The sequence below is a fragment of the Pseudorca crassidens genome, chromosome 1 (assembly GCF_039906515.1).
Source record: "Pseudorca crassidens isolate mPseCra1 chromosome 1, mPseCra1.hap1, whole genome shotgun sequence".
NCBI classification, from domain to species: Eukaryota; Metazoa; Chordata; class Mammalia; order Artiodactyla; family Delphinidae; genus Pseudorca; species Pseudorca crassidens.
In genome coordinates this window covers 63,963,255-63,986,908 of record NC_090296.1, presented here as the reverse complement: position 1 = coordinate 63,986,908, position 23,654 = coordinate 63,963,255, and the positions used below count along the sequence as shown (strand labels likewise).

General features: G+C 38.1%; 1 protein-coding gene across 5 annotated transcripts in view; it reads left to right on the top strand.

The window, feature by feature from the left end:
• Positions 1-23,654, top strand: part of LOC137224717 (signal recognition particle subunit SRP54) — an 86,334-nt gene that overhangs the window by 61,414 nt on the left and 1,266 nt on the right. For 2 of the 5 annotated variants that reach the window (XM_067737575.1, XM_067737556.1), the window contains 4 exons: positions 3,283-3,456; positions 18,774-18,840; positions 19,942-20,039; positions 21,673-22,376. In XM_067737575.1, coding sequence (XP_067593676.1) covers positions 3,283-3,456; positions 18,774-18,840; positions 19,942-20,039; positions 21,673-21,879 — 546 coding nt within the window. In that variant the 3' untranslated portion in view covers positions 21,880-22,376. Of the gene's footprint in view, positions 1-3,282; positions 3,457-18,773; positions 18,841-19,941; positions 20,040-21,672; positions 22,377-22,558; positions 23,614-23,654 lie in introns of those variants that run through there. The other 3 variants (XM_067737559.1, XM_067737566.1, XM_067737578.1) reach the window with 3 other exon arrangements.

Genomic DNA, 23,654 nt, shown 5'->3' with positions numbered 1-23,654 from the left:
AAGATGAGGGGTTGACAAACTAGAGCCTATGGGCCAGATCCCACCAGCCACTGATTTGTATAAAATTTTGTTGGAACATAGCCCATTCATTATGTATTGTCCATGGCTGCTTTTGCAGAGTTCAGTAGTTGTGACAGAGATTACATGGCCCTCAAAGCATAAAACATTTACTATCTGTCCTTTATGGGAAAAATTACTCAGTCCTGCGTAAGATGATAAATGTAAAACTTGGGGTTTACTGTATCAAAAATTAATATTAAAATTTTAAAAGAGAGCTCTTAAATAAAAGTTTCTTTAATAAAAATCTTTATATGAAATGTGATGATTAGAACAAATAAAATACCATTTACGTATTATGTATAGAGAATATTACTCAAAGGTTTGTTTATACTTGACTAATAACTTTGGTATTAGAATGAAAAATATGAATCACCTTTCAGCCTTCACCTTTTTTTTTTTTTTTTTTTGTGGTACGTGGGCCTCTCACTGTTGTGGCCTCTCCCGTTGCGGAGCACAGGCTCTGGACGCGCAGGCTCAGTGGCCATGGCTCACGGGCCCAGCCGCTCCGTGGCACATGGGATCTCCCCGGCCCGGGGCACAAACCTGCGTCCCCTGCATCGGCAGGCGGACTCTCAACCACTGCGCCACCAGGGAAGCCCCAGCTTTCACCTTTGTAGATTATTTTTTTTTACCTTTTGGATAAAATATAGCCAAGAGTCAGTTAATGGAGTTAGTAGATAAGTTTATTCCTGTTATTATGACCCAGCCAGAATGTTTTTATTTATTAAGGTTGCCTAAGGAAGACAAGGTACTGAACCCAATGAGAGACGCCCCTTCTCCTTTGCCTGTGTCTTAGAAAAGACAAATTAAGCCAGTGAGAGATTGGTAGAGGGAGAATGAGAAGCTGCTTGCTCTGATGGGGGTGGGGTGGGAGTGGAATAAGGCAGGGTGATGTACTGTGAAAGGGCTCAGCTCTGTTCATTGACTGGGACTGTTGCTTTCACATCAGATCCATCCAGTTAGTATGACAACTGGACATCTAACCCAGCTCCTCTGACTTTTCCTTGCCTATAAAGTCATGGTCCAAAAGGAGACATTGGTGTCAGGACAACCATAAACCAAATCTCATATGAAGGGGGAAAATGAGATTGGGTAGGAACGGCTCACTATGCTTAGGGACTGGTGATAGAAGAAAGATGGCCTGGGTGGACCATTTGTTGTTCATCTTATTTATGGACACAATGAATGGGCTGGTGTTCCTTTATTAAGGGCTGGGATATGTTTGAAACCTCAGGACAGGCTAGGGAGAATTGTGGTTTTTGTTTTTTCTGGTTGATCCGTAGGTAGCCCATGCTGTCAAGGTTTTCATGGTCTCAGTTTGCTCTACAGCAGTTATAGTTGCTGCCAGTGATGTCCATGTGTGTCATGGAACAATGCGTGTGTTCTTTGGGTTGGATATACCTGGATTCAAATCCTGGCTAATGACTAAACTTACCTTTGGGAAGTGAAGGACAGAGAACAGCCATATCTGTTTTCTAAGAAGAACCTTAGAGGATTAAGAGGAAACAATGCACAAAAATAAAGTTACATATACTTGCATAACTGGGCAATTCTAGTACACTATTTTTATCAGTACAATTCCATCTCTGCAAAAGCAGTTCAAAGAACTTTTCTAGGGTTGAACAACAATTGTGGGTTTAAATTATGTGTGGGCATATCTACAAGTGTAAGAATCCTTATAGAGGATGAAATTTTTGAACTCTGGACTATCTTGGACCATCCCACTGATATGGACTCTAATCATGGCAGTCCTGTAGTCCTGTATCATTTTGCTTTGGTTTAGTTTTAAAATTGTACCAGAGCATATTCTCATCATGAAAGTAAAACAACAACAAAATACAAAAAGAATAGGTGGCGCAGTGGTTGAGAGTCCGCCTGCTGATGCAGGGGACACGGGTTCGTGCCCCGGTCCGGGAGGATCCCACGTGCCGCGGAGCGGCTGGGCCTGTGAGCCATGGCCGCTGAGCCTGCGTGTCCGAAGCCTGTGCTCCGCAACGGGAGAGGCCACAACAGTGAGAGGCCCACGTACCGCAAAAAAAAAAAAAAAAAAAAAAAAGAATAAAAAGCCCCCTTGACCACTCCTTTACTTGTACCTCCTCCCCCATCTTTGTACCTAACTCCAAGGGTAACCACTGTTGCCAGATTTTTCTTTACAATTATTTGCACTGTGCTTTTTGAAATCTTCTAGTAAGAAGATACAACAAAGGTTTTCTTAGGAATTTAAACTTGAGGCAAAAAGACAAGGAAAAGCTCTTCATCCTCTCCCTCAAAATGCATTTGCAATGAGTTTGGAAAATTGGCTATATGTGTGAGGTAAAATTAGTATTTCCCTTGGAATGAAATTTGGATGTAATTAGAATTCCATAGACTATTATAGTTTTAAAATTTGTTAAATCTTTTTACTAGCAGGAAAACTGTGTTGTCATCTATATATTAGTGACCGAGAAATGTAGAAGTTCAGATATAGAATACTGATGGCCTGCTCTCCAGATTTGGTTTACAAATGAGTTTTATTTGGCCTGCACAGTGCTTTAAATTTTTTTGAATTTTAATGTCTTTGGTTGTGGCATGCTTTTCTTCAAAAGTCTACTTTTAATCTATAGCAGTATTTACTCATTTTTGGTACCTGCTTGGACCTAAAAGGCATCTTACTTCGGGACTCCCATTTTGGAAAAGGAGAGGTTCAGAATTAAGCTGAACTGGTTTTGGTTTGCCCACATGTAGCTAGGCTCAAATTCAAAGACTTAGCAGGGTTACCTTATACAAACATTTTATGTTACGTATCTAACATATGTACATGCATCTATATGATTTTCCTTTGATATATCAACACATTAATCCCTCCGTAATTAGCATTGTTCTTTAAAATTATTGATGTCCAGCATGTCTTCACATATTATACGACATTGGAATTGCTATGACTTGCAGTGTGTTGCTTGATTTCTTAGCTTTTGACTTAAAAAGTTTAATTGGTTAAGTTCTGTTTTTTAACCTCGGCAATGAGTATGCAGAGGTTTGCTTTACTATTCATTAAACTCTTCGTTTATGCTGTTGATGTGCTTTTCTGTGTATGATCTGTTTTATTGTTTAAAAACTGTTTAAGGATTGGCTTATATTTCTTTATTCCCTAAAATAAAGCAACCGAAAAAATTTTTTTTGTTACATGAAAGAAAATTAATCTCACTCGAAACTCTTCTTTTCTTAATTTATTATTGACATTAGATGAGTAATGAAAGAGGCTTTGAAAATGTAGAACTGGGAGTCATAGGAAAAAAGAAGAAAGTCCCAAGGAGAGTCATCCACTTTGTTAGTGGTGAAACAATGGAAGAATACAGCACAGATGAAGATGAAGTTGATGGCCTGGAGAAGAAAGATGTTTTGCCTACTGTTGATCCGGTAGGTTTGATACTGATGTTCCTTTTGTCAGTGGGTTTTGTTTTGACTGATTTGTTTCCCTTAAACATTTTCAAAAATATATTTATTTATTTATTTATATTTTTGGCTGTGTCGGGTCTTGATTGTGAGGGATCTTCGTTGTGGAATGCTGGCTTCTCTCTAGTTGCAATGTGAGGGCTTAGTTGCCCTGTGGCACGAGGCATCTTAGTTCCCCAACCAGGGATGGAACCCGTGTACCCTGCATTGGAAGGCGGATTCTTAACCACTGGACCACCAGGGAAGTCCCTCTTTCCCTTAAACATTGAATAGAAGGGACCTTTGAGGTTTAAATAAACTGTATTCTGATTATAAAATTATGCATTATGATTTTGGTAGAAAACAGTATTTTTACACAATATGGATGGAAGTATTTTCTGTATTTCAGTAGCCTGAATAGTTTATTTTTGAGTGTCAGAGTTCTTTTGTCAGTGTGGATAGGTTTCTTTAAGATTTATTTCACTAAACGGCGTACTTGAGTTCCAGTCCCTTTGTATTAAAGACTGTTCCACCATGATGGTTTCCATTTAAAGCTTAGAAGTTGTCAGTTCTTTTTTATCTTGCCTCAAGTTTTCATTAGAAGATAGGGGTATACAGTTCTTAACTTTATGTTCCTCATCAGCTAAATTTTTTTTTTTTTTTTTGCGGTACGCGGGCTCCTCACTGCTGTGGCCTCTCCTGCCGTGGAGCACAGGCTCCAGACGCGCAGGCCCAGCGGCCATGGCTCATGGGCCCAGCCGCTCCGCGGCATGTGGGATCCTCCCAGACCGGGGCACGAACCCGCATCCCCCGCATCCCCCGCATCGGCAGGCGGACTCCCAACCACTGCGCCCCCAGGGAAGCCCCTCACCAGCTAAATTTAAGAATTTCTAAGTTATCAATGATGTGACTGGGGACTTTCCTGGTGGCGCAGTGGTTAAGAATCCGCCTGCCAATGCAGGGAACACGGGTTCGATCCTTGGTCCAGGAAGATCCCACATGCCACGGAGCAACTAAGCCTGTGCACCACAGCTGCTGAAGCCCGCATGCCACAACTACTGAAGCCCACGTGCCTAGAGCCCATGTTCTGCAGCAAGAGAAGCCACCGCAATGAGAAGCCTGTGCACCACAGCGAAGAGTAGCTGCCGCTGGCCGCAACTAGAGAAAGCCCACGCACAGCAGCAAAGACCCAACACAGCCAAAAAGAAATTAAAAAACAAAAACAAAACAAAAAGATGTAACTGTAAAATTATAAGACTAGCTGTACATTTTTTGCAGGGGACACGGTGTACATTTTTTTAAAAGACGTGTTGCCTTTCTAAGTAGTCATTTTGAGAGTTCAGTTGATCAAATATTTATGGACTTTCTAGGTGCTGGTGATACAGCAATGGGCAGTATAAATTTCTGCTTTTATATGCTAGTGGGCAGAAAGGCAATAAGCAAGTATATACTATAATTATCAGACTATGGAAAGTGCTATCAAGAAAATAAAGCAAAGTAGCAGAATAGAGAATTATTAATTTAGATTTGGCTTAAAAAATGTTATTACTAATTTTTCATCAGATTTGGTTCTAAATAAATTCTAGTTATTAAAGCAATATCAGATCCAGATTCTCTGCTATAGATAATATTCAAAGGACTGTGCAGTATACTCTGAAGGCAATTCCAAATGCATGCAGAATATTGTAGAAGTGTTTCATGCAGTGGGAGAATTGTTGAAATAAATGTCTTTCTTTTAAATTACTTTGAAGGGGTTTTTATTTGTCTGTATAAATTTGTGTATATATGTATGGGTTAAAAAGTCTTTGTCTCAAAAATAGTCCTCTATTTACATAGGAATCAGTAATAAAGACATTGCATAGAAAAAATGCATCCTTACTACTTTCCTAAAGGTTTACTCTTTAAAAAAGCTTTACTGAGATGCAGTCCACGTAGCATACATTCATCAATTTAAAATTTGCAGAAGTGGTTTTTAATATATTCACTGATAGACGCAACCATTACCACGGTCAATTTTTAGTACGTTTGCATCACATCAAAAAGAAACCCAGTACCCTTTAGTTATCACTCCCTACCCTTCATCTCCCCAACCCCTGATGACCACTAATCTATTTTCTGTCTATTGATTTCCCTATTATGGACATTTCATATGAACGAACTCGTATGATATGTGATCTTTTGTGACTGGCTTCTTTCACTTAGCGTAACGTTTTCAAGGTTTATCCATGTTATAGCATGTGTCAGAACTTCATTCCTTTTTTTGATATAACATGTTTGTCAGGTCAGAGACATTTGGTTGTTTCTACCTTTTGGCTATTATGAATAATTCAGCTATGAACATTTGTGTACCAGTATTTGTGTGGACGTATGTTTTCATTTCTCTTAGGTATGTACCTATGAGTGGAATTGCTGGGTCATATGATAACTCTATACAGGTATCCCCTGCTTTTTGAAAGTTTGCTATACACCACTTCGCTTTTATGAAAAACCTACGTTAGTACCTCTTTTCGCTAACTGAAAGAAAGCCGAAGAGGATTTTCACTTTTATGAAAAAAGGTAAAAAGCAAAAATAGCGTCCAGAATTTGTTTTACAGTGAGCCCTTGTAGAGGTGGTGGGCACCCTGAACAGTGAGAGAGGCACCTTGAAGCTCCTTCCCAGGGGAACTATACTCAGCATCACAGCATCAAGCCGCCATAGCTTTGAACTGTATCTGTGAGCATTTGTGCTTTGTTTCGATTTATTTTGTTCAGCTGTTTAGTAAGATGTGTCCTAAGGTAATCACTTATTTACTTTACACAGTTTTGCGTTATGAAAGGTTTCATAGGAATGCTCTACTTATGGATAGCAGGGAAATCCTGTATTCAGTCATTTGAAGAACCACCAAATTGTTTTCCAAAGTGGCTGCACCATTTAAAATTACTGCCAGCATTGAATGAGGGTTCTGATTTCTCTACATCCTTATCAACACTTGTTACTATCTTTTTTATTCTAGTTGTCCTTGTGGGTGTGAAGTGGCATCTCATTATGGTTTAATTTGCATTTCCCTGGTGGCCAGTGATATTGAGCATCTTTTCATTTGTTTATTGGCCATTTGTATATCATCTTTAGAGAAATGCCTATTCAGATCCCTTGTCTGTTTTTTTTTTCTCTTCTTTCCTTTCTCTCTCCTTGCGGTACGCGGGCCTCTCACTGTTGTGGCCTCTCCTGTTGCAGAGCAGAGGCTCCGGACGCGCAGGCTTAGCGGCCATGGCTCACGGGCCCAGCCGCTCCGCGGCTTGCGGGATCCTCCTGGACCGGGGCATGAACCCGCGTCCCCTGCATCGTCAGGCCGACTCTCAACCACTGCGCCACCAGGGAAGCCCACCTGTTTTTAAAAATATTTATTTATTTATGGCTGAGAATCTTTCATTGTGGCGCACGGGCTCTTTGTTGCAGTGTGTGGGCTTCTCTCTAGTTGTGGCACACGGGCTCCAGTGGAAGCTGGGGGTAGAAGGAGCCCTGTGTTCTTAGCTGTACCAGTCTGGCAGTGAATTTCCACTTCACTTTGCCGGGAAGGCCAATGGTCTTGGTTCACTTACTTCATACTCTCATTTTCTTGTCAAATTTTTATTTATTTTCTTGAATAGATTTTTTTTCATTTGTAGTATATCCTTAGGACCATTTCCAGAGGGTTTAATTTATTTTAAATAATTTTCACCAGTTTCACTGGGTAGTGGGTCCACAGAGTTCCTCCTGCTGTTGTGCTGTAAGTCCATATCCACTCCTAAAATAGTTAATTACCTTGTATATAGTATGTTGTCTTTCGAATTTATTTGAATTTTTAGGCTAAACTAAGACAAGAAACCTGGGTGATAAGAAACCTGTCTGTTTCCTTCGCTGGGAGGCGGCATGCATAGTCAGAGCTGGTTTCAGTTCTGGCTTAGTCCTGGAGTAGTCATCTCCCTGTGTTGACGACTTAATCCCACTGCACTTCAGGTCTCACGACTACAAAAAAAAGATAACCTTTGGCTCATCTACATTAAGAATTGTTTTTGAAGATTGAAAAGATAGTACATATGAAGACTCATTGAAAAATGACTAAGAACTATATACATGTAAGGTAGTATTAGATAACAAAGCAAATACAGTAGGTAGCACAAGGAATCTCGCTCAAAAGGTAATTTTAGAACTCTATTGGAATTTGAAAACCCATGACTAAATTTAACAATTTTCCCTACATTCCTTATTCAAGAATCATTTGAAAGTTTATGAAATTAACTTGTTTGGCTTCATTCCTGAAATATCCATTTTGAAGTTTTAAAGTTATATTTTCCTTGGTGGTAATTGTGTCTCCTAGAGTATAGTGATTTTTTTAGGCAACGAGGAGCTGCTATTATATACTAATACCATATATATGTGTGTGTGTGTGTGTGTGTGTATAAATACTGCCAGTAGGAAGCTTATGTTATAAACTTAGTTGGAAGCTGAGAGCTGACATTATACTTCACTTCTACATAAAATTTTCAGAAAAAAATCTGGTACCGTTCATGAAGAATTTGTAATTAGCAAATAGGACTATCTATGTTGGCTAAGTTAACCAAGGCCAAAAGAAACAATTACTTAAATCTTTTGCTAAAAGAGATACAATTCATTTTTTGGATATTTTTAATTGCTGCCTGAACTATAGATATCTTCGTTTGGTTTATTACTTATGCATGCACATGTTAATGTCAGTCATCATTTTTTTTAATGCTGTAGTTTAATGTAGACTTATGGTCGTAAAGCAAACTTGCAGATAGTGGTTTCCTCTTTAATGGGGACACTTAGGTTGTTTCCATATCTTGGCTACTGTAAATAATGCTGCCACTAACAAGAGAGTGGAAATACCTCTTCGAGATTCTAATTTCAGTTCTTTTGGATAAATACCCAGAAGTGGAATTGCTGGATTATTTGGTGTTTGTATTTTATTTTTTGAGGAACCGCCCTACTGTTTTCCATAATGGCTGCACCATTTTACATTCCCACCAACGGCGTCCAAGGGTTCTAATTTCTTTACATACTCACCAACACTTGTCTTTTTTTAAAATAATAATCATCCTAGCAGCTGTTTATAATTAAAGACAGACCTAGCATCACTTAATGTGCAAAGCAGACTTTCCAACTTCTATTGGCTTCTAATCCGTCGTAAATCTGATAGGACACAGGAATTTGGAAAAGGTATTGTATATTTACATAGTAGATATGTAGAACAGACCCAATTAAAGAAAAACCCTGATATCTAAAATAAAGATTTAAGAATAATACTCCTGGGACTTCCCTGGTGGCACAGTGGTTAAGAATCCGCCTGCCAATGCAGGGGACACGGGTTTGAGCCCTGGTCCAGGAAGATCCCACATGCAGTGGAGCAACTAAGCCCGTGCACCCAGAACTACTGAGCCTGTGCTCTAGAGCCTGCGAGCCAGAACTACTGAGCCCACGAGCCACAACTACTGAAGCCCGTGTGCCTAGAGCCCATGCTCCGCAACAAGAGAAGCCACCGCAATGAGAAGCCTGCGCACCACAATGAAGAGTAGCCCCCTCTTGCCGCAACTAGAGAAAGCCTGCGCGCAGCAACAAAGACCCAATGCAGTCAAAAATAAATAAATAAATAAATAAATAAAAGACTAATACTCCTGGCATATGATACTTGATAGAAAGTAAGAAATGGAGACCTAGATCTTTTTACAATCTTATAATTGTTTTCCTTAGATTTTACCTTAGATGAACGTTAAGAGTAAACATATTTCCAGTAATTCCTTTAACCATTGATTTAGTTTTGCTTAGGGTTCCTTAAATATGTGTATATGTGTGTATCTAACTATACATATTAAAAACTTTGATTATGCACATAACTGTTACCTATATAAATGGACTGATGCCTTTCTTAATATAGTAAGAACTCAAAATTATCTGGGCTCATTTTTGCCTATCAAATTTTTAAAAAGGAAAAGAACAATATACTGTAATGAGGGTACAAGGGAATGGACAATCTCATACATTACTGCTGAATATTTATTGGTAAATTTTCTGGTGTGAAGTTTTGCATTGTGAAGGGAGAGCTTTCCAAATGATTATATTTTTGACCTAGTTATTCCACCCTTAATTTAAGCATTTGGGAAATATGCTTAATATTTTCAATATAGTAAATGGGAAAAACAGCAGGATAGAAAAAGTATAGCAATGTTGTAAAACACATATATGCTGAGGAAAAGACTGGGAAAAATATACTAAGATGTTAATGATAATTATCTATGGATGGTGGAAAAATGGGTGACTTAAATTTTCTTTATACTTTTTCCATTTTGTGTTATTGCAATAAATGAGCATTACTTTTATAATTTAAAAATAAGTTGTTTCAAAACAAAAGATAGCAAGTCTTAATAGTTCTTTATTAAGGAAGAGATGGAAAATTATGTAGGAAGAAATAGGTAATTAAATTTTTGCAGAAAGAGATGAATCTACTTGAGTTTGCGCTCATAAATTGGAAGTCTTAAAGACTCAAGATCTTGTCCCAGTTCTTCTGTTACTGGGATGGTGGTGGCGGTAGTGATGCTGGCAGTGGTGGCAGTGTTCCAGTGTAGACTCTGGGTCAGTGTCTGCACAAAGGGCCCTATCCATTCATTCTGTATAACTCTGTGTGATAATGATAGATGGTATTCAGGAATCCATATCCAGTGTCTCAGCTCTGGAACAGGTTTGACTCTTTGGTAGTTGCAGCCTGGATATTAGCAATTGTTCTCTCTAGAAACAACCCCAGGAGAATTGGTCCACTGAGAAATGCATGCTTTTCTCCAAAAGCATGCTGAGTCCTTTTCTAACTAGTTTCTTGGCCTTATCACTTATTATGTGTTATAGAAATTGCTTCCATTCCCTATGTATCTGTACTGTCCCATTTGCTGTTAAAAAAAAAAAGTAAACACTAAAGTCAGAGCATCTTAAGCAGAGCCCCTAAACAGAGCCCCTTATCTCCACCTAAGAGATGCCTCCTGCACTGAATGTAGAAGATATAGCAGGTTTTTATCAGGGAGTGAGAAATGTACAGTGTTTTCTTGACTGTATTTGTTTGCTTGGACATCCATTCTTTTTTTTTTTTTTTAACATCTTTACTGGGGTATAATTGCTTTACAATGGTGTGTTAGTTTCTGCTTTATAACAAAGTGAATCAGTTATACATATACATATGTTCCCATATCTCTTCCCTCTTGCGTCTCTCTCCCTCCCACCCTCCCTATCCCACCCCTCCAGGCGGTCACAAAGCACCGAGCCGATATCCCTGTGCCATGCGGCTGCTTCCCACTAGCTATCTACCTTACGTTTGTTAGTGTATATATGTCCATGACTCTCTCTCGCCCTGTCACAGCTCACCCTTCCCCCTCCCCATATCCTCAAGTCCGTTCTCCAGTAGGTCTGTGTCTTTATTCCTGTCTTACCCCTAGGTTCTTCATGACATTTTTTTTTTCTTCTTAAATTCCATATATATGTGTTAGCATACGGTATTAGTCTTTTTCTTTCTGACTGACTTCACTCTGTATGACAGACTCTAGGTCTATCCACCTCATTACAAATAGCTCCATTTCGTTTCTTTTTATGGCTGAGTAATATTCCATTGTATATATGTGCCACATCTTCTTTATCCATTCATCCGATGATGGGCACTTAGGTTGTTTCCATCTCCAGGCTATTGTAAATAGAGCTGCACTGAACATTTTGGTACATGACTCTTTTTGAATTATGGTTTTCTCAGGGTATATGCCCAGTAGTGGGATTGCTGGGTCATATGGTAGTTCTATTCGTAGTTTTTTAAGGAACCTCCATACTGTTCTCCATAGTGGCTGAACCAATTCACATTCCCACCAGCAGTGCAAGAGGGTTCCCTTTTCTCCACACCCTCTCCAGCATTTATTGTTTCTAGATTTTTTGATGATGGCCATCCTGACTGGTGTGAGATGATATCTCATTGTAGATTTGATTTGCATTTCTCTAATGATTAGTGATGTTGAGCATTCTTTCATGTGTTTGTTGGCAGTCTCTGTATCTTCTTTGGAGAAATGTCTATTTAGGTCTTCTCCCCATTTTTGGATTGGGTTGTTTGTTTTTTTGTTATTGAGTTGCATGAGCTGCTTGTAAATTTTGGAGATTAATCCTTGGTCAGTTGCTTCATTTGCAAATATTTTCTCCCATTCTGAGGGTTGTCTTTTGGTCTTGTTTATGGTTTCTTTTGTTGTGCAAAAGCTTTGAAGTTTCATTAGGTCCCATTTGTTTATTTTTGTTTTTATTTCCATTACTCTAGGAGGTGGGTCAGAAAGGATCTTGCTGTGATTTATGTCATAGAGTGTTCTGCCTATATTTTCCTCTAAGAGTTTGATAGTTTCTGGCCTTACATTTAGGTCTTTAATCCATTTTGAGCTTATTTTTGTGTATAGTGTTAGGGAGTGATCTAATCTCATACTTTTAGATGTATCTGTCCAGTTTTCCCAGCACCACTTATTGAAGAGGCTGTCCTTTCTGCACTGTACATTCCTGCCACCTTTATCAAAGATAAGGTGTCCATATGTGTGTGGGTTTATCTCTGGGCTTTCTATCCTGTTCCATTGATCTATCTTCCTGTTTTTCTGCCAGGACCATACTGTCTTGATTACTGTAGCTTTTTAGTATAGTCTGAAGTCAGGGAGCCTGATTCCTCCAGCTCCTTTTTTCATTCTCAAGATTGCTTTGGCTATTCGGGGTCTTTTGTGTTTCCATACAAATTGCGAAATTTTTTGTTCTAGTTCTGTGAAAAATGCCAGTGGTAGTTTGATAGGGATTGCATTGAATCTATAGATTGCTTTGGGTAGTAGAGTCATTTTCACAATGTTGATTCTTCCAATCCAAGAACATGGTATATCTCTCCATCTATTTGTATCATCTTTAATTTCTTTCATCAGTGTCTTATAATTTTCTGCATACGGGTCTTTTGTCTCCTTAGGTAGGTTTATTCCTAGATATTTTATTCTTTTTGTTGCAGTGGTAAATGGGAGTGTTTTCTTGATTTCACTTTCAGATTTTTCATCATTAGTATATAGGAATGCCAGAGATTTCTGTGCATTAATTTTGTATCCTGCTACTTTACCAAATTCATTGATTAGCTCTGGTAGTTTTCTGGTAGCATCTTTAGGATTCTCTATGTATAGTATCATGTCATCTGCAAACAGTGACAGCTTTACTTCTTCTTTTCCGATTTGGATTCTTTTGTTTCCTTTTCTTCTCTGATTGCTGTGGCTAAATAAGAATAAGAGTGGTGAGAGTGGGCAACCTTGTCTTGTTCCTGATCTTAGTGGAAATGCTTTCAGTTTTTCACCATTGAGGATGATGTTGGCTGTGGGCTTGTCATATGTGGCTTTTATTATGTTGAGGAAAGTTCCCTCTATGCCTACTTTCTGCAGGGTTTTTATCATAATTGGGTGTTGAATTTTGTCAAAAGCTTTCTCTGCATCTATTGAGATGATCATATGGTTTTTCTCCTTCAATTTGTTAATATGGTTTATCACATTGATTTGCGTACATTGAAGAATCCTTGCATTCCTGGAATAAACCCCACTTGATCATGGTGTATGATCCTTTTAATGTGCTGTTGGATTCTGTTTCCTAGTATTTTGTTGAGCATTTTTGCATCTATGTTCATCAGTGTTATTTGCCTGTAGTTTTCTTTCTTTGTGACATCCTTGTCTGGTTTTGGTATCAAGGTAATGGTGGCCTCATAGAAGGGATTTGGGAGTGTTTCTCCCTCTGCTATATTTTGGAAGAGTTTGAGAAGGATAGGTGTTAGTTCTTCTCTAAATGCTTGATAGAATTCGCCTGTGAAGCCATCTGGTCCTGGGCTTTTGTTTGTTGTAAGATTTTTAATCACAGTTTCAATTTCAGTGCTTGTGATTGGTCTGTTCGTATTTTCTATTTCTTCCTGATTCAGTCTTGGCAGGTTGTGCATTTCTAAGAATTTGTCCATTTCTTCCAGGTTGTCCATTTTATTGGCATAGAGTTGCTTGTAGTAATCTCTCATGATCTTTTGTATTTCTGCAGTGTCAGTTGTTATTTCTCCTTTTTCATTTCTAATTCTATTGATTTGAGTCTTCTCCCTTTTTTTCTTGATGAGTCTGGCTAGTGGTTTATCTATTTTGTTTATCTTCTCAAAGAACCAGCTTTTAGTTTTATTGATCTTTGCTATTGTTTCCTTCATTTCTTTTTCATTTATTTCTGATCTGATTTTTATGATTTGTTTCCTTCTGCTAGCTTTGGGGTTTGTTTGTTCTTCTTTCTCTAATTGCTTGAGGTGCAAGGTTAGGTTGTTTATTCAAGATGTTTCCTGCTTCTTAAGGTGGGCTTGTATTGCTATAAACTTCCCCCTTAGAACTGCTTTTGCTGCATCCCATAGGTTTTGGGTCGTTGTGTCTCCATTGTCATTTGTTTCTAGGTATTTTTTGATTTCCTCTTTGATTTCTTCAGTGATCACTTCATTATTAAGTAGTGTATTGTTTAGCCTCCATGTGTTTGTATTTTTTACAGATCTTTTCCTGTAATTGATATCTAGTCTCATGGCGTTGTGGTCGGAAAAGATACTTGATACAATTTCAATTTTCTTAAATTTACCAAGGCTTGATTTGTGACCCAAGATATGATCTATCCTGGAGAATGTTCCATGAGCACTTGAGAGAAATGTATATTCTGTTGTTTTTGGATGGAGTGTCCTATAAATATCAATTAAGTCCATCTTGTTTAATGTATCATTTAAAGCTTGTGTTTCCTTATTTATTTTCATTTTGGATGATCTGTCCATGGGTGAAAGTGGGGTGTTAAAGTCCCCTACTATGAATGTGTTACTGTCGATTTCCCCTTTTATGGCTGTTAGTATTTGCCTTATGTATTGAGGTGCTCCTACGTTGGGTGCATAAATATTTACAATTGTTATATCTTCTTCTTGGATCGATCCCTTGATCATTATGTAGTGTCCTTCTTTGTCTCTTCTAATAGTCCTTATTTTAAAGTCTATTTTGTCTGATATGAGAATTGCTACTCCAGCTTTCTTTTGGTCTCCATTTGCATGGAATATCTTTTTCCATCCCCTTACTTTCAGTCTGTATGTGTCTCTAGGTCTGAAGTGGGTCTCTTGTAGACAGCATATATAAGGGTCTTGTTTTTGTATCCATTCAGCCAATCTGTGTCTTTTGGTGGGAGCATTTAGTCCATTTATATTTAAGGTAATTATCGATATGTATGTTCCTATCCCCATTTTCTTAATTGTTTTGGGTTCGTTATTATAGGTCTTTTCCTTCTCTTGTGTTTCTTGTCTAGAGAAGTTCCTTTAGCATTTGTTGTAAAGCTGGTTTGGTGGTGCTGAACTCTCTCAGCTTTTGCTTGTCTGTAAAGGTTTTAATTTCTCCACCAAATCTGAATGAGATCCTTGCTGGGTAGAGTAGTCTTGGTTGCAGGTTTTTCTCCTTCATCACTTTCAGTATGTCCTGCCACTCCCTTCTGGCTTGTAGGGTTTCTGCTGAGAGATCAGCTGTTAACCTTATGGGGATTCCCTTGTGTGTTATTTGTTGTTTTTCCCTTGCTGCTTTTAATATGTTTTCTTTGTATTTAATTTTTGACAGTTTGATTAATATGTGTCTTGGCGTATTTCTCCTTGGATTTATCCTGTATGGGACTCTCTGTGCTTCCTGGACTTGATTAACTATTTCCTTTCCCATATTAGGGAAGTTTTCAACTATAATCTCTTCAAATATTTTCTCACTCCCTTTCTTTTTCTCTTCTTCTTCTGGAACCCCTATAATTCAAATGTTGGTGCGTTTAATGTTGTCCCAGAGGTCTCTGAGACTGTCCTCAGTTCTTTTCATTCTTTTTTCTTTATTCTGCTCTGCAGTAGTTATTTCCACTATTTTATCTTCCAGGTCACTTATCTGTTCTTCTGCCTCAGTTATTCTGCTATTGATCCCATCTAGAGTACTTTTAATTTCATTTATTGTGTTGTTCATCGTTGCTTGTTTCATCTTTATTTCTTCTAGGTCCTTGTTAACTGTTTCTTGCATTTTGTCCATTCTATTTCCAAGATTTTGGATCATCCTTACTATCATTATTCTGAATTCTTTTTCAGGTAGACTGCCTATTTCCTCTTCATTTGTTAGGTCTGGTACATTTTTATCTTGCTCCTTTATCTGCTGTGTGTTTTTCTGTCTTCTCATTTTGCTTATCTTACTGTGTTTGGGGTCTCCTTTTTGCAGGCTGCAGGTTCATAGTTCCCGCTGTTTTTGATGTCTGCCTCCAGTGGCTAAGATTGGTTCAGTGGGTTGTGTAGACTTTCTGGTGGAGGGGACTAGTGCCTGTGTTGTGGTGGATGAGGCTGGATCTTGTCTCTCTAGTGGGCAGGTTCACGTCTGGTGGTGTGTTTTGGGGTGTCTGTGGCCTTATTATGATTTTGGGCAGCCTCTCTGCTAATGGGTGGGGTTGTGTTCCTGTTTTGCTAGTTGTTTGGCATAGGTTGTCCAGCACTGTAGCTTGCTGGTCGTTGAGTGAAGCTGGGTGCTGGTGTTAAGATGGAGGTCTCTGGGAGATTTTCGCCGTTTGATATTATGTGGAGCTGGGAGGTCTCTTGTTGACCAGTGTCCTGAAGTTGGCTCTCCTACCTCAGAGGCAGAGCTCTGACTCCTGGCTGGAGCACCAAGAGCCTTTCATCCACACGGCTCAGAATAAAAGGGAGAAAAAGTAGAGAGAATAAGTAGAAGTATGAAGAAAGAAAGAAAGAAAGAAAGAAAGGAGGGAAGGAAGGAAGGAAGAAAGAAAGATAGAAAGAAGCGAAGAAGGAAAGAAAGGAGGGAGGGAGGAAGGAAGGAAGGAGGGAAGGAAGGAAAAAAGAAAGAAAGAAGATACAGTAAAATAAAATAAAGTATAATAAAGTTATTGAATTAAAAAATAATTATTTAGAAAAAAAAAGGGGACGGATAGAACCTTTAGGACAAATGTTGGAAGCAAAGCTATACAGACAAAATCTTACACAGAAGCATACACATACACCCTCACAAAAAGAGGTAAAGGGGAAACAATCATAAATCTTGCTCTCAGAGACCACCTCCTCAATTTGGGATGATTCGTTGTCTAAAGGAGGGAAGGAAGGAAGGAAGGAAGGAAAGAAAGAAAGAAAGAAAGAAAGAAGGTAAAGTATAATAAAGTTATTAAAATTAATTATTAAGAAAAAAATTAAAGAAAAAAACATGGACGGATAGAACCCTAGGACAAATGGTGGAAGCAAAACTATACAGACAAGATCTCACACAGAAGCGTACACATACACATTCACAAAAAAAGGAAAAGGGGAAAAAATCATAGATCTTGCTCTCGAAGCCCACCTCCTCAATTTGGGATGATTCGTTGTCTATTCATGTATTCCACAGATCCCGAGTACATGAAGTTGATTGTGGAGCTTTAATCTGCTGTTTCTGAGGCTGCTGGGAGAGATTTCTGTTTCTCTTCTTTGTTCTCACAGCTCACAGGGGCTCAGCTTTGGATTTGGCCCTGCCTCTGCGTGTAGGTCGCTGGACATCGTCTGTTTTTTGTTTTGGGGAGGTCTGAGGTCTCCTGCCAGCCTTCAGTAGGTGTCCTGTAGGAGTTGTTCCACTTGTAGATGTATTTCTGGTGTATCTGTGGGGAGGAAGGTGATCTCCGCGTCTTACTCTTCCGCCATCTTCCCAGCATTCGGACATCCATTCTTGTGTAAAGAGAAACTAAGGAGCTACCTTACTTGTGTGTCTTTTCAGAAATGTTATCACAGGAATTGATATACCTACTTTTCATTGAAAGACTATGTTACATGTTTACTCCTGTCTGCTTTAGCCCATCTGCCCAGTCTTACAGATATTCCTTTTTAAAAAAATATTTAAAATATAGAACTTTATTTTTAAATTAATTTGCATAAGAAGTTGTTAAGACAGACAGTGGCCACTCAAAATGACTTTGAAAACCCTGAGGTGAAAAATTTTCCTTAACCAGCAAGAAAGGAAATAACACCGAAATTGGCAACTTCGTTAGCTTTAGACAGCGGAAAAGGAAGATACTTCCATTTCACCAATAGAGAAAAAAGGGTCATTTCCAGTGTCTACAGTTTTCAGTATTACAGATATTCTTGTATATGCTTTTTTAACGCCCTTATAATCATCAGCATATCTTATCTAAGAAGATTATGGACAGGTTTATCTTTTCCTTCTCTCCCTGGAACCAATATTCAAATAATTACTAATGTGTTTGATCGATTGTAGGCTCTATACTATGTTTTCTTTTCATAAACAAAAATATTGGTATGATGAATCATGCTCCTATTACTGATTTCATCCACAGAGGCAAACTGTCATCTATGTGGCAAGCTTCACAAAAGTATTCTATGGAATTACCAAGGTTAACTATGCAGGTGTGTAGTGTAGATTGCATTCTGCCAGTGGTCCTAGCCTACCAAATAGATACTAAACTTTTCTTGGGTTATATGCTCTAGTCCCCCCCTTTTTTTTTTTTTTTGCGGTATGCGGACCTCTCACTGTTGTGGCCTCTCCCATTGCGGAGCACAGGCTCTGGACGTGCAGGCTCAGCGGCCACGGCTCACGATCCTAGCCGCTCCGTGGCATGTGGAATCCTCCCGGACCCAGGCACGAACCCATGTCCCCTGCATCGGCAGGCGGACTCTGAACCACTGCGCCACCAGGGAAGCCCTCTAGTCCCTTTTTAATCCTTGAAGGAACAGCAACAAAAAAACCTCATCTTGCCACTTACTGGTTACTTATTTTCCCACCATTAAAAGTTCATTTAATGTGCCCTTAATCTGCTTAATTTCTCTGAACCTTAACTTCCCCACTAAATCATACGTGTGTTGTACTGTATGATTTCTTAGATCCCTTTCCATTGACTGTACGCACTCTCTGGTGTGCTTTTGAACAATGAAGACAAAAAAGCAACAAGACAGGAGAAAGGAAGGCTCTGGATAACTCGTAAATAATTAAGGTTATGACTTAACCAACTCCATTTCAGTGGCTGCTGCTTTTTTTGGTTATTCTGTGGACTTAAGGTGGTGATAGTTGTATGGGTGAATGTAAAATGTCTTTGTGACATTCTCTCTACAAAGCTTTTAATTTTTTTATTGGATTGTACTCTGTTTATAGTATCATCTATAGAATATTCTAAGTGCCCACCAAGTATTTCACTACTTTCTGGCCTAAATGTATAGAATGAATTTAGGTGTGAATGTTGCTAACCTAACCTCTTGTTGCAGACAAAACTTACCTGGGGCCCCTACTTATGGTTTTACATGCTTCGTGCTGCCACATCAACCCTCTCAGGTATTATTTTTTTGTTTGAATATTGTATAACCACTATAATAGGCTCCCAGAACAGGAGCTTTGCTAAATAGGATGTTTCAAAATTGAAGGAGAAACAATTGGGGGTTAGTCACTCCCTTCTCAGCAGCTAGCTAGCTAGCTAGCTCACATTGGAAGATATTAATCTAACTTGTATTTCATCTTAAAACATTTTTTAACTTCTGGATATGCTTTAAAAAAAGGACTAAAAAATAGCTATATTAATTTAGATACAATTTTCATGTTCTTGAAACTTTCCTGTTAGCAGTTATTTTGCTATTTTGCCATTTGATTCCCTGATATTGTTCTCATTCTAACTGCTTATTCTAAAGCCTGTAGTTATAATTCATTTATGTTTTATTTGATTAATATTTCATTTCTTAAGTTGAGATATAACTAAGTCATATTTGAAGGAAATGAATTATCAACTTATGACTTAATCATGCTAACTTTAAATATGCGTTTTAAATCATAAAGCTTTCCTCTGCTTCCCATTTTAACTCCCCCGTAGCTTCTACCACTTTATGCCTTTCATTAGATCTAAACGTGAATAATAATTCATTCAACAAACATTTACTGAGCTCTCAATATATGCTAGACAGTCTAGTATAATGAAAAGAACATGAGCTTTACATTCAGACCTGGATTGAACTTTGGATCTGCTTTGTCCGCTTGGGCCAGTTCTTCAACTTCTTTGAGTCTAACCTTTCATAGTGCCTGGCATGTGGCAGGCGCTCAGTGAGTACTATAGTATAATCCATTCCTTTCTCCCAGCCTAGTGATGTCCCAGCCCTCTGAGAGTATACATTTTTCTTGAAGAAATAGACATCTAACAGATAATTATAACACCTGGTGATAAGTTTTATAGTCAGAGGTATGAGTAGTGGTATTGGGAGCCCAGAAGGAGCCACTAGTGCTTCTTGGGGAAATCAAGGAAGATACACAAAGGAGATGTACTGAATGTTCATTATCTCCCCGAGGGCAGGGAGTGTAACTTTTGTATTCGTACAGTGCTTTGAGCATAGAAAGGGCTCAAGAAATGTTTATGGAATTATGTAAGTCATTTAACTTTTGTATTTTTAGTGTGTGACTTTCTCGGAGAGAAGATTGCATCTGTTTTGGGCATCAGCACCCCAAAATACCAGTATGCCATTGATGAGTATTACCGGATGAAGAAGGAGGTGTGTCTCCTTTTTACATTTTCTTGATTCAGTTTGGTTTGCTGTGGACTTCATGGGTTGCATAATGAAGACATGTATCCTCTAGCTGCCCCAAAGATAGCTCCCTTATACTAGGCATTTCATTCTCGAGTCATTAATTTCTTTATCAAATTAGCATACATTTTAGAATTTTTTAATACTGAAATTCCCCTACAATCTATGTGCACAATTAAGCTAGATTTCATGTGCTAGTTGCTGTGAGAGGTGCCTTAGATATGTTATTTAATTTAATCTTCACACAACTCTCTTTGAATTATTATTCCAAATTTTAGATGAGGAAACAAGACCTGGTCTCTGTACTTAGGACACATAGACTGGATGTGGGAGAAGTGGAATGGGTTTGATGCACGGGAAATGACCAATACTAGAAATGTGTAAGTGCCAGTTGTTAAGGCACAAAGATATGAGGCAATTTTGTGCGCAGATGTCGTGAGGTCTTAGGGTGAGGGTGAAATGAGTTTACCTTTAAAGAGTGAGAAAGCTTTAGCATTTAAGAGTGTGGGCTCGAGAACCAAGTGCTCTGCCACTTCTAACTTTGTAACCTTGGGCAAGACACTTAACCTATATAAGCTGCAGTTTCCTTGTCTTTGTAATGAGGAAAATTGCAGCATCCATGCTCAGGGTTGCTCTAAGGATTAAATGAGTTAATATGTAAAATGCTTAGGGCAGCACAGAGTGTATATTGGTGAGCTTGAAATAAATATTAGAATCTTTCATTACTCCTTCAAGCAAACAAGGAGGGCAATTCGGGTAAAGCTACAATGTAGAGGCATGAATCTAGAAAGCTCAGCTCAGCTGACTGTATTTGTTATGTGGTTTCAAAAATGTTTTACGAACAAATGAGTGTTTTTAACTCTACTAGCCTTGTTTAGAGCCTCATTACCTCACCTGGACTATTGTGATAGTCTCCTAAATGGTCTTTCTCCTTCACTCTCAGAAAATCTCTAGATTAATCATCCTGACAGGTTACTCACTCTGTACTGACTCACCATACTACAGGGCCAATGCAAATGCCACCATTTCCTCCATCAGTTTAGCAGTTCTGGAACTAGAAGTTATTTACTCTCTAAATCTCTATAGTGGTTATTCCTTTCTGTTTTAATACTCTTCTTAAATGTCTTAACTTCATTCCTAGATTGTAAACTTCTTGAGGGCAGGGACTGCCTTATCTGTCTACTAGGTGCTTATGGGAACACTAACCATGCTATATCACTTAAGTGAATAGACCACCCTATTCCACTGAATAGGCTGACACCCTGTAACTGTAGTGATACAGTATTAGTTAATGTTTTATTTAGATTAGAATTAACCTGAAGAGATCCAGCCCATGTCAAAGTTAATTCAGGTCTCATCTAAGCAGTGCTATACTGTGTTTTAAAAATAGCTTCACTACATATACTTCATACAATAGTTTTCATTTCAATTTGGAAACAGGGGAAGGGGAAGTATGTCTTGTCTTAATTGGATGAAACTGAATTGGACATGACACTAATGTTTTGGTTAAAAAAAAGCATAAGCAGCTGAAAGTGGGAGAAAAATACTATTCCTTTTGGACATTTATATTTCAACTATTCTTGATATTTCCTCCTTTTAGGAGGAAGAAGAAGAAGAAGAAAACAGGATGTCTGAAGAAGCAGAAAGACAATACCAGCAAAATAAGCTGCAGGCTGATTCCATTGTTCAGTCAGATCAACCAGAAACACTTGTATCCAGTTCATTTGTGAATCTCAATTTTGAAATGGAGGGAGATTGTGAAGTAATTATGGAGAGCAAACAAAATCCAGTCTCTGTCCCTCCATAGAATGAAATGACCATCAAACTTCTAAGGTAGTTTTTATACCAGGAACTTTCACACTCTCTGTTCAGTGGGACTTAATAGTTATTTATATTTTAAATTATTAAGTTATCTGGAAAGGGAAGAATGTTTCTTTATTCTTAGGCTCTATCTAGCAAAAGCCAGATCTGAAATTTGGATATTTGTACTATGCTTTTACTGTCAGATTAGTGCTTTGGTTTTAAAATGATCTTTTAAAAAAAGTTAAGGACATTCTAGAACCCTAACCACCAATTAAGAAGACTTAAATTATCAAGCTTGTCTGTTATTTGTGTAAGAAAAAAAAATAGGTAGGTTGCTGAATAAGGCTAACTGGAGCTGATATTCATAGTCTCAGACTAAAATGAGGATTTTTCTCCTAGATCTTCGCATGTTATGTCTTTCTTACATTTATATATCTAACCATTCATTTCATACTAAGGATGGTTCACTGAATGTGTAATAAAAGGAGCAAGATGAAAGCATTTTGAATTTTCTTTCCTTGAGAATTAACTTTATTTCATGGGAAGGTGATTGAGTTTATAACGCCACCAAATCTTAAGATGGGTTTCCATTTTTTAATGAAGGTTAATCTTAATGTATTTGTATTCAAATGGTAATACCTAGTGATTACCCACGTGGCATCCTGTTTATGTCACTCTTTCAGCCCTGAATGCCTCCTGTGGGTCAAGATTGGGGGACAGATGAAGACTTAACCCTCCAGGGCACACTGTTAAATATTGTACAATGTGCAATGGTAGCATAATGAAGTTACCTGTCATTCACCACTTCGAAGCAACAACAGTGGATGGTTCGCTTGACCCAGTTGGCCATCTCTGTACCCACTGTGCCATTAGCAGACCTTACAAAAGTATAATATGAAACTAATTTTGAAAATACTTCTATATGTGTTCAGGATCTTATATCTGTATGACTTAGATTTATAACTAAATGTGGATAAGGAAGAATATGTAGAGTATTTCAGATATGCTGCTCTTAAAAACCTATTCACAAACTTAAAGAGTTTTTAGGATTATGGTTGTTAATAGCCTTCTAAATAGCATTAAGCTTTCAATCTTAACTATATCTATGTAGCTTCAAAGAAACAACATAGCTACAGTGGGCTTATTATGGAAGTCTGTTAGCAATGAACATGAACATCTGCCCACTAAGTTCTTCAACTGAAATTTGAAGAATTTAGGAAAGATAATTCTTCATTAGGAATCCTCAGTTACATGGATTCATGGTATGGTGGTTCATGGCATGTGACGGTGATCTTTTTGGTCATGGGTATAAACTATATAATTTAGTGCTTAAAGGATTGTTAGATTATGTAATATCATAAATTATAGTTTACTAGTAGCTCTAAACAATGCTAATCTGATGTGTTCCCTATAATTTTTATCTTCATTTGAGAAGATATTCAAGCTCAAATATTTATTTGGTTATCCTGTAAAGGCAAGCATATCTAAAGGCGATCTGAATCTTCTCTCCCTAGAGGCACTAGATCTAAGAGTTGACTCAGAAACTTTTCTGATTGTAGTAGAAGGAAGATAATGATTAATGAAGGTTTTACATTTCTTGAATTTTACTTTTTCTACTTGTTCAACAGTGGCCAGTTTGTAATGTTTATACAGTTATTCACTGTGCCTTAAATTTTTATACTTTTTATTTATGCAAACTATAAAATTTCCCATAAATGCATTAAATGGTTTTGTCTTATTTTTAAGCCTCTTTCACATTTTCTTCCTTTTCAACCCTTT